General features: G+C 43.3%; 1 protein-coding gene across 1 annotated transcript in view; it reads left to right on the forward strand.

Moving 5' to 3' along the window:
- The window catches only part of LOC122787253 (3-methyl-2-oxobutanoate dehydrogenase [lipoamide] kinase, mitochondrial-like), a 422,261-nt gene that overhangs the window by 329,876 nt on the left and 79,009 nt on the right, over nucleotides 1–13,376 (forward strand). Inside the window, exon 8 of the mRNA XM_044053859.1 lies at nucleotides 11,000–11,128. Within this exon, the coding sequence (XP_043909794.1) occupies nucleotides 11,000–11,128 (129 nt within the window). The remainder of the gene's footprint in view (nucleotides 1–10,999; nucleotides 11,129–13,376) is intronic.

A 13,376-nucleotide genomic window follows, 5' to 3' on the forward strand; every position in this document is an offset into this window, starting at 1 on the left:
AATCACTCGTGCATGTCTCCATCCGTGAGTTTGTAAAATCACTCGTGCATGTCTCCATCCGTGAGTTTGTAAAATCACTCGTGCATGTCTCCATCCGTGAGTTTGTAAAATCACTCGTGCATGTCTCCATCCGTGAGTTTGTAAAATCACTCGTGCATGTCTCCAACCGTGAGTTTGTAAAAATCACTCGTGCATGTCTCCAACCGTGAGTTTATAAACTTTTTTTTAGTTGAGAGGGTGGCCTAATGGCTAAGGTGTTTGCCTTACAAACACAAGGTGCAGAGTTTGAGTCTCACAAGGGATAATTGGCTAGGCTTAAAATGGCTCGCAAGGGCAGTTAGCCTAGTACTAAACTATGAACCTATGAGCAGCAGGAATAAGAGCAGCACAAATGTACATTTAGTTAGAAAAGGTGTGGGGGAGCAGATATTGTATTAGAAGTTTCTTCAGAGCTGGTCAACAAAGATATTGTAATTGGAGATTCAGTTATTACAGGAACCGATACTTATATTTGCAGAGAAGATAATGAGCATCGAATAGTGTTATGCTTGCCAGGAGCAAAAATAGAAGATGTGAGATAAGCCTTGGAACGCCTTAATGTACGGAAATATGGATCCGTTTTTATTCATGTCAGTACAAATGATCTCATCTGCAAAGACTCGTGACTGTTAGTAGGTAACTGAATTCCCTCTTAGATAGAACAGCTTGTACTGGTGTTACGACATATTTTTCACATATCAACTATAGAAAGGATAGTCAGGTCACCATGAATGAAAAGATTTTTGGGGGGTAAATACCTACATGGAAAAATGTCCTGTTGTAAAAAATGGAAATGTGTAGAGCATCCAATGCTGGTTTTGGGCACACGTGTTCAGACAGGATGGCATGCATTTGTCAAGATCAGGGAAGAGACTTTTTGCAGCAGATATTTTGCAATATTTGACAAACATTAGGCAGGACTTTTGCCAGATCGAAAATTTAACAGTTCACAGATAACATTTGATGCACCTCTGATGGTTGTTAATGCTAGGAGCATTAATAATAAAGTTTTTTTTTTAATTGGAAAATTTGCTACATTCCCACAAGATTGATTTTATTATTGTTTGTGAAACATGGTTAAAGAACAATGACTGAAAACCAGTTCTGTCAGGGCATAAATGTTTCTACTGTAACAGTAATTCTAACAAAAAAATCAGGTGGAGGTGTTATGAAAGATAGTTATGCGACCTGTGATTATTGCATGTTCAGTGATGACACCAATACTACAGACTGTGTAACTGTGACAATAAGACAACCCTGGAACATATAACAATTGTTGGAGTGTACAGACCACCAAAGTCAAGTGTAGATGACCTAGAGGAATTCATACATTTCTTGCATGAAACACAGGAGGGAATAGTAATATTAGCTGGGGACTTAAATTTACCAGAAACAGACTGGAATAATATTGATTCAACTACATTAGTGAGGAAATTATTCACAACATGTATTCAGGAACAATTGCTTCAGATTGTAAAAAAAAAAAAAAACTACCAGGGAACGGAACATATACTACACATTGTGTTCCTAAAGAAATTGCTGTTACTTCAAGTTTTACCACTGTTGATGTCCAGTGATCATGAGGTTGTAAAGGTTTAGTTGCTGCTAGTTAATTCTGCCAAAATGAAATCTAAACCAATGCACAGAAGCTTAATTACAGATTATATGGAAGCAAAACAGTCACTATCTAAAATTAACTTGAGTGAGGTATTCAGTGGAAAAACTGCAGATTGAATATGAAAAGTTTTCAAAGAGAAATTGAGTACAAAACATCAATAAAATGTTTAACATCAAAATCTAGGCATACGTCGGGGGAAAGATTTCCATAAGAATAAGATACATATGATGAGAGACAAAAAAATATTAGAAGTGGAAGAGAGGTCGAACTACAACTTTGAAAACTGAAATAAACAGATTAAGCATAGTGTGAGACGAGATCAAAAAAAAATTTGAAGAAAATTTATATAAAGATGTTGAGCATAATAGGAAACTGTTTTATAGATACATAATGTGGAAGGACTAAAGATATACAAATGAATAAACTGTGTGCAGATTTCCAAAATTTATACTTGGACAACAGATTATAGATATATTTAAAAATATTATGCAAATCCATTTGGCTCCACAAAAGAGGTGATAAGTTGTCGTAGTGTCTCCCAGGTAACTCAGATACTGGAATCAAATTAAGTTATATTGAAAAAAGAACTGTACAAACTGGATCCAAACAAAGCACAGGGAGGAGACAGGATTAGTAACAGTGACCTGAGAGCACATCTGATGTTATCTTAGTCACCATTCCTCACGTTAAGGTCTTGGATCCGAGCCGGCATACTCAGACAAACAGCTTAGCTCAAGCTCTTCCCCTCCCACAATGCTCTGCTGTCCTCTAACCCCTCAGATCTTGTTTGCCACTTGATCTAGACAGATGCAGATTGCTCAGCTCCTCATGAGTAGTAAGTAGGTTCTCTGATTTTTTTTTTTTTTTTTTTACCTCTTATTTAGGTTTCCGTTTGAATAGTAGTGGGTTTGTTGTTGTTGTATTTGTACCTTTCCCCTCCCAGTTGACATTTAGTCTTTGTTTTTTTGGCACTGTTTTTTCTTGGGGGTTTAGCCATTGCTATAGCCTTTAGTAATGGTAGCTTGTTTGATGTGTTTATTGATTTGTTTGTTGGTTGGTGTCTCGTTTGGTTTTTTAGTATCGGATGGATTATTTGGGTTCTTTTTAATCTCGCTTGTGTTTGGAGCCAGGTATTCAGATTTTCTTTCGGCAGTGTTGTTGGGGTTTGATACATGGCTGACAAAGTCTTGGGTTTTAAAAGATGCTCCTCGTGTGGTCGGAAAATGCCCGTTTCCGACTCACACGAGGAGTGTCTCTACTGTCTTGGCAACCATCTGGAGGTTTGAGTGTGGTATTTGTGCTGCCTTCAACCTCAGAGTCCTGGTCAACCGCCAAAACATATTATTGATTAAAGGCTTAGTAAAAGGGGGCCCCCTGGTCACTGCTACTCCGACTAAAGTGGGCTGTTTAGGGACTAAGAAGAGAGTTCCTCCAGGTGAAGAGGTCCCTTCCAAGCGACCCTGGCTGTCGGATCCAAAGTCCTCTGATCTGACTCCAGTCGGGGAGGTGTCGGATCCTAGAGCCTTTAGGGAGTCCACCCCTGGATTGGACTCCAGGTCTTCAGATCCGATGCTATCGGGTCCCACCCCGGATCCAAGGCTCTGGAGCCGAGACCCACGGATCCAAGGATGGGTGCATTGTCTACGGATTCAACCATCTTGGATCTGAGAGAGTCGAGGGCAGTTGCCTCAGATCCATCTGTTCTGTCAGTTCCAAGCAGACCCGATCGGAGGGCTGGGTCAGAGCCTATTGTAGTGTAGGAGTTTTCCTCGGATCCATTGAGGGTAGTGTAGATGTTTTCACCCTTTCACAGGTCTCACTCGAGAGAACGCAAGAGGAGATCCTCAGAGTCTAGACACTGCTCTCCAGTCAGGTCCTCCATCTCATCCAGGTTGTCCAGGAGTGTTTTTCCCATGGATATGGACAGGATGATGCGCTCCTTTCTGAAAGCTCAGATGGAGTTGGGGCTTCTGGCTTCCCCATTCCACAGGCCGGGGCCTCAGTCTCCCACTTCCCATTAAACTGCTCTTCATCCGACCGTTGGTTTGGATTCCCAGGGACTGGTGCATGGAGTGGAGGCAATGGGAGTGTCCGGCCCCAGTTTGGTGCTGTTCCTACTTCCCCAGGACAGCCCATCCCTCCGGGCCGGGCTGCTGACCTGGGGTCCATAGGGCTGGATTTGGGTCCAGATTTTTGGACCTGTCTCTGCCCCTAGGCACCTCGGCCTTCGACAGCTCTGGTCTGGTGCTGTCCAGCAGGGTCTACCCTCTCTTCAGCTGTGGTGTTATCGGCAGGAGAGGGTGACATGTACCTCCTCCAGTCCTTCTGCTTTCCAGGCAGAAATAATGGTCCTTCTTTGCTATCAGAGCTGCCTCCCCCACCCACAGTCATCCTACCTACCCTCCAGTATCCAAGTGGACCTCTTCATCCTGCTTATGGTCAGCCCATCCAGTCCTAGCCTCCAAAGGGGTACTTCCCCCATAGGGGTCCCCTCCTCTTCTGAGTCTTCCCTGCAACCTCCAGTGGAAGAAGTTCCTAGGAAAAGGACATGTAAAAGGAGACATCTCGACTCATCCATAAAGTCTTTAACTGAAGATGCAGATGCTGATGAAGGGGACGGGTCCCCGAGATCTCCACCTGTGGACGTCACCTTTGAAGACATACTCGAGATCCTCAAGGCCAAAGGCAGTTGATCAGCCCAATCCCTGTCCTCTGAGGAAACCGTATTTCTGGAGGCTTTTGGTACCGGGCCCGTCTATCTCTTGCCCCCCCCCCCCTGCTGACTCTCTTATTAATCTTGTGGTCAGCAGGGCTTGGAAGGAGCCAGTTACCGTGGAGCCAATGCCTAAAAAAGCGGACAAATTTCTCAGCCCCCAGCGAACAAAACCTTCTGGTCCAAAGTGGTCCTGGTTGATGCTGTTGTAATGGCCGCTGCCAACAAAAAGGAGTTTGCAGAGCAGAGTTCTTCATCTTTCCAATTGCGAATCGAGAGTTCTGGACAGATTTGGAAAGCGGGTGTTCGCTTCGGCTTCCTTTAGCCTGCAAGCCTTAAATTATCTTGCTTATTTCACCCGTCTCCAGAGGTATTTGATTAAGGAATTGTCAGCTTGCTTCATGGGGTCCATGTCTGAGGAGGAATTTAAGGTGGTTTCTCCCAAACTGGCCACCCTTCATTCGGTTGCTAATTCATCCATGACGCTAATTTCCAATGCTGTGGAAGGGTCCTCACAGGTGGTGGGTTCAGGCATCGCCATTAGGCGTCATGCCTGGCTGTGCCTAAGCGGGTTTGCAGAGGCCTTCAAGACGTCATTTATCAACACCCCCTTAGACGGTTCCACTCTTTGGTCCCAGCATGAAAGAGACGTTGACCTTCAGTGAACAGGAAGGGAAGACGTTGGCCGTCGGGATCAGATTTTCTACCTTTCAAAGATCCTTCTCTAAGACCCAAAAGGGGAATAAGACAATGCGGTTTCGGAAGGTGCAGTCTTCCTTCCAGAATGCTCAGGATGATTCCTCTTCCAGGGGATGGGGAAGAGGTTTCAATGGCAGATGTTGCCATAGGGGCAGAGGAAGCCCACAGAATCAAGGTTCCAGGGAGCCCTTCTCTGAGAAACCTTTTCAGCTTCTCTGAGATGTTGCCTGACTGTCCTTACCTGGAGGCATTCGGGAGTCTCTCATCTTTGCACCCTCTAGCGTGGGTAAGTGTTACAAATGATCAGTGGGTGTTAACCATTATTTCCAGGGGCTATTACATTCCCTTTTTGGAAGTCCTCCCAAAAAACAGAACTCTTCTGGACGTACCACCCAGTCAGAAAGAGTTGGCCTGGCAAGAGGTTGCAAACCTTCTTCGAAAAAGAGCCATCCAAGAGGTCCTGGCAGGGCAGAGAAGATCTGGAACTTATTCCCACTTCTTTAGTTCCAAAGAAAACAGGGGACCTGCGTCCTATTGTGGACCTCAGTCACATGAACCTTTTCGTATAGAAGTCGAAGTTTCGGATGGTCACTGTGCAGTCGATTGTGCCCCTCTTGCACAGCAACGACTGGATGTTCTCAGTGGATCTCCAGGACGTGTACTACCATATAAAATGGATCGAAGGTCCAGGAGGTTTCCCCCACTTTTGCTTGGGAGTTGATCATTTTGGTTCAGGGCCCTGCCCTTTGGTCACACCTCAGCCCCCCGGGTGTTCAACAAATGCATGGCAGCAGTGGCAGCTCATCTCCGGCTGCAGGGAATCCACGTGTTTGCCTATTTGGATGATTGGCTCCTAATGCCCCCTACAAAGCATCAAATATTGGACAACATACGTACCGTATTCTGCCTGTTCCATCAGTTGGGAATTACAGTAAACGTGGCCAAGTCTTCCTTGAGTCCTCCTCAACATGTAGAGTACATAGGCACTGTGTTGGATACTACCACACAGATCGCAGCCCTTCATCTTTGCCGGGTGTCTAATTCGCACCCATGTTCAAGTTCTGCTGGAGAAAATATGTCCTCCGGCTTTACACATTATCAAGGCTCTAGGGTCCATGGCGGCTGCTATGTACTTGGTACCAATGGCCCGGTACCACATGAGAGTTCTACAGTGGACCTTTGCAGTTCAGTGGTCATTATTTCTGCATCCCCTGTTGCTCACCATTCGCCTCACCCCAGTATGTCGAAAGCATCTTTTGTGGTGGATTCGCTCACCGGGCCTCTTAGCGGGCAGGTCTTTCTGTCCACTGATTCCCACGGTCACCACTGACGCTTCCCTACTAGGGTGGGGGGACATATCCAGGGAAAGTTGGTCCAGGGGACATGGTCCCCTTCCGAGACCAAGCTGCACATCAACATTCTGGAGATGAGAGCGGCCCTTCTGTCGTTGCAAGCTTTTCAGGATTACCTCCCTCCGGGAACGATTGTGGCTCTATCAGACAAAATGGCGGTTGTCTGGTATATAAACAAGCAAGGGGGCAGACATTATCTGCTTTGTCGAGAGGCCACGAGGGTTTGGGAATGGGTGATGTGCACGAGGTGCTTTCTCATTACCTCACACATTCCCAGAGCATCCAACATGTTGACGGACAAATTGAACAGGGCTATTCTGACCCCTCACAAGTGGTCCCTGAATCCAGTGGTGGCTCAACAGATTTTTCCGTCTGTGGGGTTATCCAAGCTGTGATCTGCTTGCTTCTCCTCTCAATCACAAATGCAGCAAATTGTTTGCATTGATCCCCCTAGAGGGGAATCCCCCAGGGATGCGCTCGCTTATGATTGGCTCTGGGTGCCCTGCATGCTTTCCCCCATTGCCCTTAATTCCCAGAGTACTTCAGAAAGCCAGATGCCTCAAGATGCAATTGACCCTCATTGCCCTCTTTTGACCTTGCCAGGTGTGGTTTCCCCTTCTACGGTCTCACTTGAAGCATCCACCCTGGGTGTTTGATCCAACCCCGGATCTTGTATCCCATCCGTCTCTGCTTCCACCCCAGAATCTTCAGACCCTGCATCTGACAGTGTGGTATGTCTACTTCTAGTGATTTTGGCTAAGTCCAGGCTTGCCTCGCCCGTGAAGGATATTATCCTTGCTTCCCAGAGGTCTTCCACTAGGAAGGTGTATATCAGTAAATGGAAGAAATTTTCTATCTGGGCAAAGAATAAGAATCTGGACCCCTATTCAGCTTCCATTCCTGAGATCCTCCTCTTTCTGACTTCGCTATTTAAGGAAAGGGACAGTTTCTCCACGATCAAGGTTCAATTGGCAGCGATTTCAAATTTTCATCTTAGCAATGATTTTTCCTTTTCTTCTCGACTCTGCAAGGCCTTTTTAAAAGGTGTTTTTCTTTTGGGACCCCCTGTTAAGCATCCATCTCCTCAGTGGGATCTGGCCTTGGTGCTGCAGGCTTTAACAAAACCACCCTTCGAACCGGCTGCATCTTGCGATCTCAAATTTCTTTTATGGAAGACTGCTCTTTTGGTGGCAGTAACCTCAGTGAAGAGAGGCTCTGAGCTGCAAGGTCTTGCAATTAAGCCGCCCTACTTAATATTCCATAAGGACAGCGTGCGTCTGAAACCAGATCCATCTTTTATGCCCAAGGTAGCTTCAACAGCTAATCTTAATCAATGTATTCATCTTCCAGTATTTTTCCCTAACTATGCCAATAAAGGGGAATACATTTCTGCACACCTTGGATGTTCATAGTCAGCTTCATTTCTGTCTGCATAGGACCTAGGAATTTAAGACGTTCAGACCTGTTGTTTGTAGCCTTTTCTATGAATAGAAAGGGCAGAGGAATTTCAAAAGTTACGGTCTCCCACTGGATTTTGCAATGTATTGCCTTTATTTACTCTTCAGAAGGTGTTCCTTTATCTGCACCAGTAAGGGCTCATTCCACCAGGGCAGTGTCTACTTCCTACAGCGTTTGCAGGCAGTCAATCCTTAGATGACATTTGTGCAGCAGCAATGTGGTCTTCTCCTCACACATTCATCTGCCACTATAAGTTGGATTTGGTTTCTAGAGGAAGGGTTTCCTTTGACTTCATGGTTCTTCGGCATGTCCTTCCTTCCTTGAGGCCTCCCAGGATTTAGGTAGCTGGGGACTCTGACCCTAACTTGAGGAATGGTGACTTAAGATAACATCAGATTTATAGTTATGTACTTACCATAACTTGGCATCTGTGTTATCTGTAGTCACCATTCATCCCAGTCCCACCCTCCAGCCCCCTTCCTGAGAGATTAGCTGGATGATGGTGGCCCTGTTTTGGTGGTGGTAGTTTTGGTCTGTCTTATTTCCTTATGCAAACTCGATCTGAGGGGTTAGAGGGCAGCAGAGCATTATGGAAGGGGAGGAGCTTGAGCTAAGCTATTTGTCAGAGTATGCCATCTTGGGTCCGATATCGGATCCAAGACCCTAACATAATGAATGGTGACTACAGATAAGTTATGGTAAGTACAGAACTGTAATTCAGTAAGAACTTATAGTATCATTATATCTACTATTCACTAGGTCGTATATATATGGGGAGATTTCTCAGGATTGGAGACATGCGCATATTAAACCTGTTTTTAAGGGGAAGGGGAGAGTAGGAGAAACCCGTAGTCATATAGACCCTTAAGTGTACTTTCACGTTGTGTAAAAATAATGGAGAAGGTAATATTGGATAAGTTATTGTCAGAATTGGATAGCTTGGGACTTGAAGCTGTATATCAGCATGCATATGTTGAAAATAGATCTATTACCACCTGTAACATGATGTTTTATAACAATATAATAGCAGCTGTGAATGAAAAATTGTGCTGTGATGTAATTTATGTAGACTTAACTTTAGCACTTGACAGGGTCATATACAAAACACTGATCAATAAATTAGTACAATTAGGTATTGATGTACTCTTGATAAGATGGATAGCTGCAAGGCTTACAAATAGGACATGGCAAGTATCATACAGCAATTGGACAGGTGAAATTCTTGGTTACAGTCAGGGTGTCCCACAGGGCTCTGTCCTAGGCCCTTACTTGTTTAGATTGTATCTTTCAGACCTAACTTTTTCATCTGAGGTGTTCTACAGCCTGTATGCAGACGACCTGAAAAATTGGGTAAACTGATTGCATATGTTACAGATAAAGCATGTCTGCAAAATAACTTGACAAAATTGACCTTTTGGGCACAGGAGAATAATATGCTGATAAATACATTAAAAACTAAGCATATGAGATTTGGGAGACACAAATTGAAAGGTGAATATTTAATACAGCACACAGTGTTTGAAACTGTAGACTCATTAAAGGACCTGAGTATATGGGTAGATCCAGCTATGAATTTTCTAATCATATCAACCAGTTGGTTAGTGATAGTTATAGAACTATAGGTTGTATGAGAAGATTTATAAAGTCTAGGAAATCTAAAATGATGAAGTCATTGTTTGTTAGTTACATTAGACCCAAACTTGAGTATGGAATAACAATATGGAAACCCTGTAAGAAAACAAGCATGAGTAAACTGGAAAGAGTACAGCAGAAATATACCAAGGGCATCCATAAATGTGAAAATGTAAGTCATTATGAAAGACTAAAATATCTGAACTTGTACAGCGTCTCTTACAGATGTCTAAGTGGAGATCTTGTTCAGGTATATAGAGCATTTAGAGACTACCTTTGGGGATGTTTGGGGTTATCAAAAGTAGCAAAAAGAGAAAGGCAGGACACAGGTTTTAAAGGGACCAGGTCATTTAGTCCTGGTTCCCTGTGCGCTTGCAGTTCTATAATCCAACGTGACTCAAGGGATTCAGTGAGTGCTCTTATATCACCCCCACGTATGCCCACTACTAAAACCGGCTCTACAAAAGAGGCGTGTTTTTTACTAATGCTTCTATTTTTATTTTAATGCTTGATTGGTTGCTTTGAATTTTAGGTCATTATCTGTTATGTATTTAATTGTATTGTTAGAAACTTTTACATTGTCTGAAGAAGGGTTTTATCCCGAAAGCGCTAACCTGTGAATTTCTTGGTTCATTAAACGGTGTTCGCACAGCAGTGTCCTGCCTTTCTCTTTTTGCTGTTTCATTTTTGTCAGGAGGACTTTGGCATTGGTACGGTAATTGTGTCTTTGGGTTATCAAAAGTACTAGAGAATCATCAGACACTCTATGTAGCAGATTCTGTAGGAATGAGACGAGTACTAATTGGTTCTCTGATAGAGTAGCTGATGCATGGAATAGACTGCCGAAGTACATTAAAGCAAGTATTAGCTTAGATATTTTTAAGAACAGCCTGGACACTTATTACGGGAAAAAGTGTTTTGATATATTGGCAAGCTAGAAGAGTATTAATGCCCCTGGTTGAAATATTTGTGTGTATGTATGTATGTATGTATGTGCAAGTCTTGTTTGTTTATTTACTGATTGAATGCATCTATCGAAGTGTCTGAAACAGAGGTTGTGCATTTAGGGACATGCTATAAAACAACATCAATCCACACAACCCTTTTTTACACTTTTGCACATGGGGTCAGGGTGTCACAGCAGCAGTTACCATCATCTAGAGTCAATGTTCACACAACTGTGTGGTTATGTAATTGGCAGAAAAAATAGGAATAGCTAACTTGCAGGGATAATTAGGAACAAGCTTGCATTAATGTTTTCATTGTGGCTTTTACTGCATATTTTGGTAGGATAACTCCATTTTTAGGGGATGTTTCAGAGTTTATCCTGAGGGGAGATAGTTGATGCAGAATTCTGATTTAGGACGACTGTTTTCACAATCTCAAAAAAAAAAAATAAAAATAAAAAAATAAATAAATTAAAACAGAAACAAAAAATACAGTAATAAAATATGACCACTGATGAGTAATCATTATCCTTTCTCCTAGGCGGCTGTGTGAGCATCAGTATGGAAATGCCCCACGGGTTCGGATCAATGGCCATGTTGCTGCTAAATTTCCATTCATCCCAATGCCATTAGATTATATTCTTCCAGAGCTACTGAAAAATGCTATGAGGTACAGGTGACATTTATGATAATGATTGCTTTTAAGTTGTTGCAGTATAGGTGTTAAAAGCTTAAGATTTGCAGAATTATAGTGTTGTCTTATTACCTATATGCCTAGAAAGTAAAATTTGAGGTCAAGATCAGTGGTAGCTTAATTTCAGATCAGGTTTCAGCCTTCTGTCACTTCCTTACATTAAATGACATTGTATTTGTCTTACAAATTTCAGTATTATGTAATTTCACAACTGAGCTTGCTTGGTGCATGACTGTCTGTTAGTATCTATCTATTATGTTCTCACACTCTTTGTTCGCAGCTTACCTGTAAAGAAGTTACAGATGCTACTAGAAGAGACAATCCGAGCTGCAAAAACAGTGTGTTGGTATCTTCAGACCAATGTGAAAAGATCTTTACCTCTTTAAGAATCTGTCTGGGTTTCACTGTATGTAGAGATGTTCACAGTTTAGAATTCTGCCGTCTAAAATAGTTGAATGCAGGTTGACAAGAGAGGTGAAAATACTGTGTAATAGATATGCAATTTATGAATTTTTTTCTGCTCTGCATCAGATTATAAAAAGGGACAAGGTTCTGCAGTCATGCCGGAGATCAGTACGTTAAAGAAAAAAGTCTTTATGTGAACCAGCATGCTCCTTGGGACAGAGACTACTTGGGCTAAACTCTAGAAGAATTAGTGTTTAACATTTGTGGTTTTATGCTTTATAGTTTATTAGACTTTTGAGAGAGTAATTTTTAGTCAGGCTGCAGATTACTTGTGATAGCTTGCTGTTAACTACAGTTCAAACCAGAAATGACAAATCCCTCAGGCAGAATGAACCCATGGTTCTCATCCACTGCTCAGGCCTCAGGCTTTATTACATTACATTTGCATGAGGAGAGAATGTAACAGAACACATATGTAGTTACTGTTTAGTGTACATGACACTCCAGTTTCCCTCTGTGCCTGCCTTTCTCCATTTGGCCCACGCCCTCTTGAATACCACTGTGGATTCCATGTCCAGTGTCTTTTCCATGATTAATGAAGTAAAGATACTTTTCTCTGAAGATGCGCACTGTCAGAGATCCAGGGAGTAGTTAGTCCCTGCAATATTCTGCATGTACCTCCTCCTTCTCCCTTTATCATCTCTGTTCAGGGTGACCCCTTCATATTTCCCTGACATGCTGTTGTGTACCAGTATCATGTAACCCTCCTTCCCCCACGTCTTTTCTGATCTGTGGTGATTAAAGCTTTAACTTGTCTACTTTCTCTTTCATATATTTCCTCTTCATCCCATGAATTTCTACGCTTTTCATCTGCATTCCTTCTAGCAGTTGATGATGTTCATTGTGTTACCCTGCTGCAGTCATCACACTTGGGTTATCCTGCCGTCAGGCGGTCCCGCAGTCGGCCCGAATTCCAAAGTCTTGGTCCGGCGTCGGTTGCTGTCACTTCTTCCCTGAAGTCAGTGTGCCAGAGGTTTATAAGAGGCATCCGACGCCATTTTCTTCAGTCTTTCTTGCCGCGCGGTGCCTGAAGCAGAAGCAGTTCGCAAGTGCCGGTCGGCCGACACCTGAGAGTTTTGATTTGAATTTCAGTACGAAGTCTTCAATAAAGCTAAGTACCCCGTTGGGGAACATTTTCTTGCCTCAGTCCGATGTCAGAAAAAGTTAATTGCATTTCTTGTGGGAAGCAAATACCACATAAGGACTTCCATTCCTATTGTATTCCTTGCCTAGGCCCAGACCACAACGTCACAGGTTGTCGGTTTTGCGCTAGGTTTAATAAACGAACTATCAAACACCGTTTTGACTTCGCATGGCATTACTTTGGTAGGAAATTTTATTATATCATGCCGTCGGAACAGCCGACATCCGCCATTCATAAAACACAAGGATAAGGACAGGCAGCCTAGGAATAAGCCAGATCACGAGGCCTCAGCTGGGCCTGTCACCGGTTCTCCGGTTTTCAGTGAGGCGCCTACGCAGCCCCGGACGACCACAGAACTGGAACCCCAGACAGCTACAGATTCCCAAGCGGAGCCTACTAGGCCGATGCAGCCATCTACCAACACCGGAGCAGAAGTAGACACCGGTGCAGTGGAAACACCTTCGGTTGCAGAAGGTGTCTTCAGACCGACTACACTCACCATTAAATCTTATGCTAAGCTTAAAACTCCTTTAAAACCTAAGACAACTGTACATGAGCGTACAGTTCAAGGCCCCATGCCTAAGAAACAGATGCTTAAGATGGCTGAAGATTTGA

The sequence above is a fragment of the Protopterus annectens genome, chromosome 13.part0, assembly GCF_019279795.1.
Source record: "Protopterus annectens isolate FY-2018-M chromosome 13.part0, PAN1.0, whole genome shotgun sequence".
Lineage (NCBI taxonomy): Eukaryota > Metazoa > Chordata > Ceratodontiformes > Protopteridae > Protopterus > Protopterus annectens.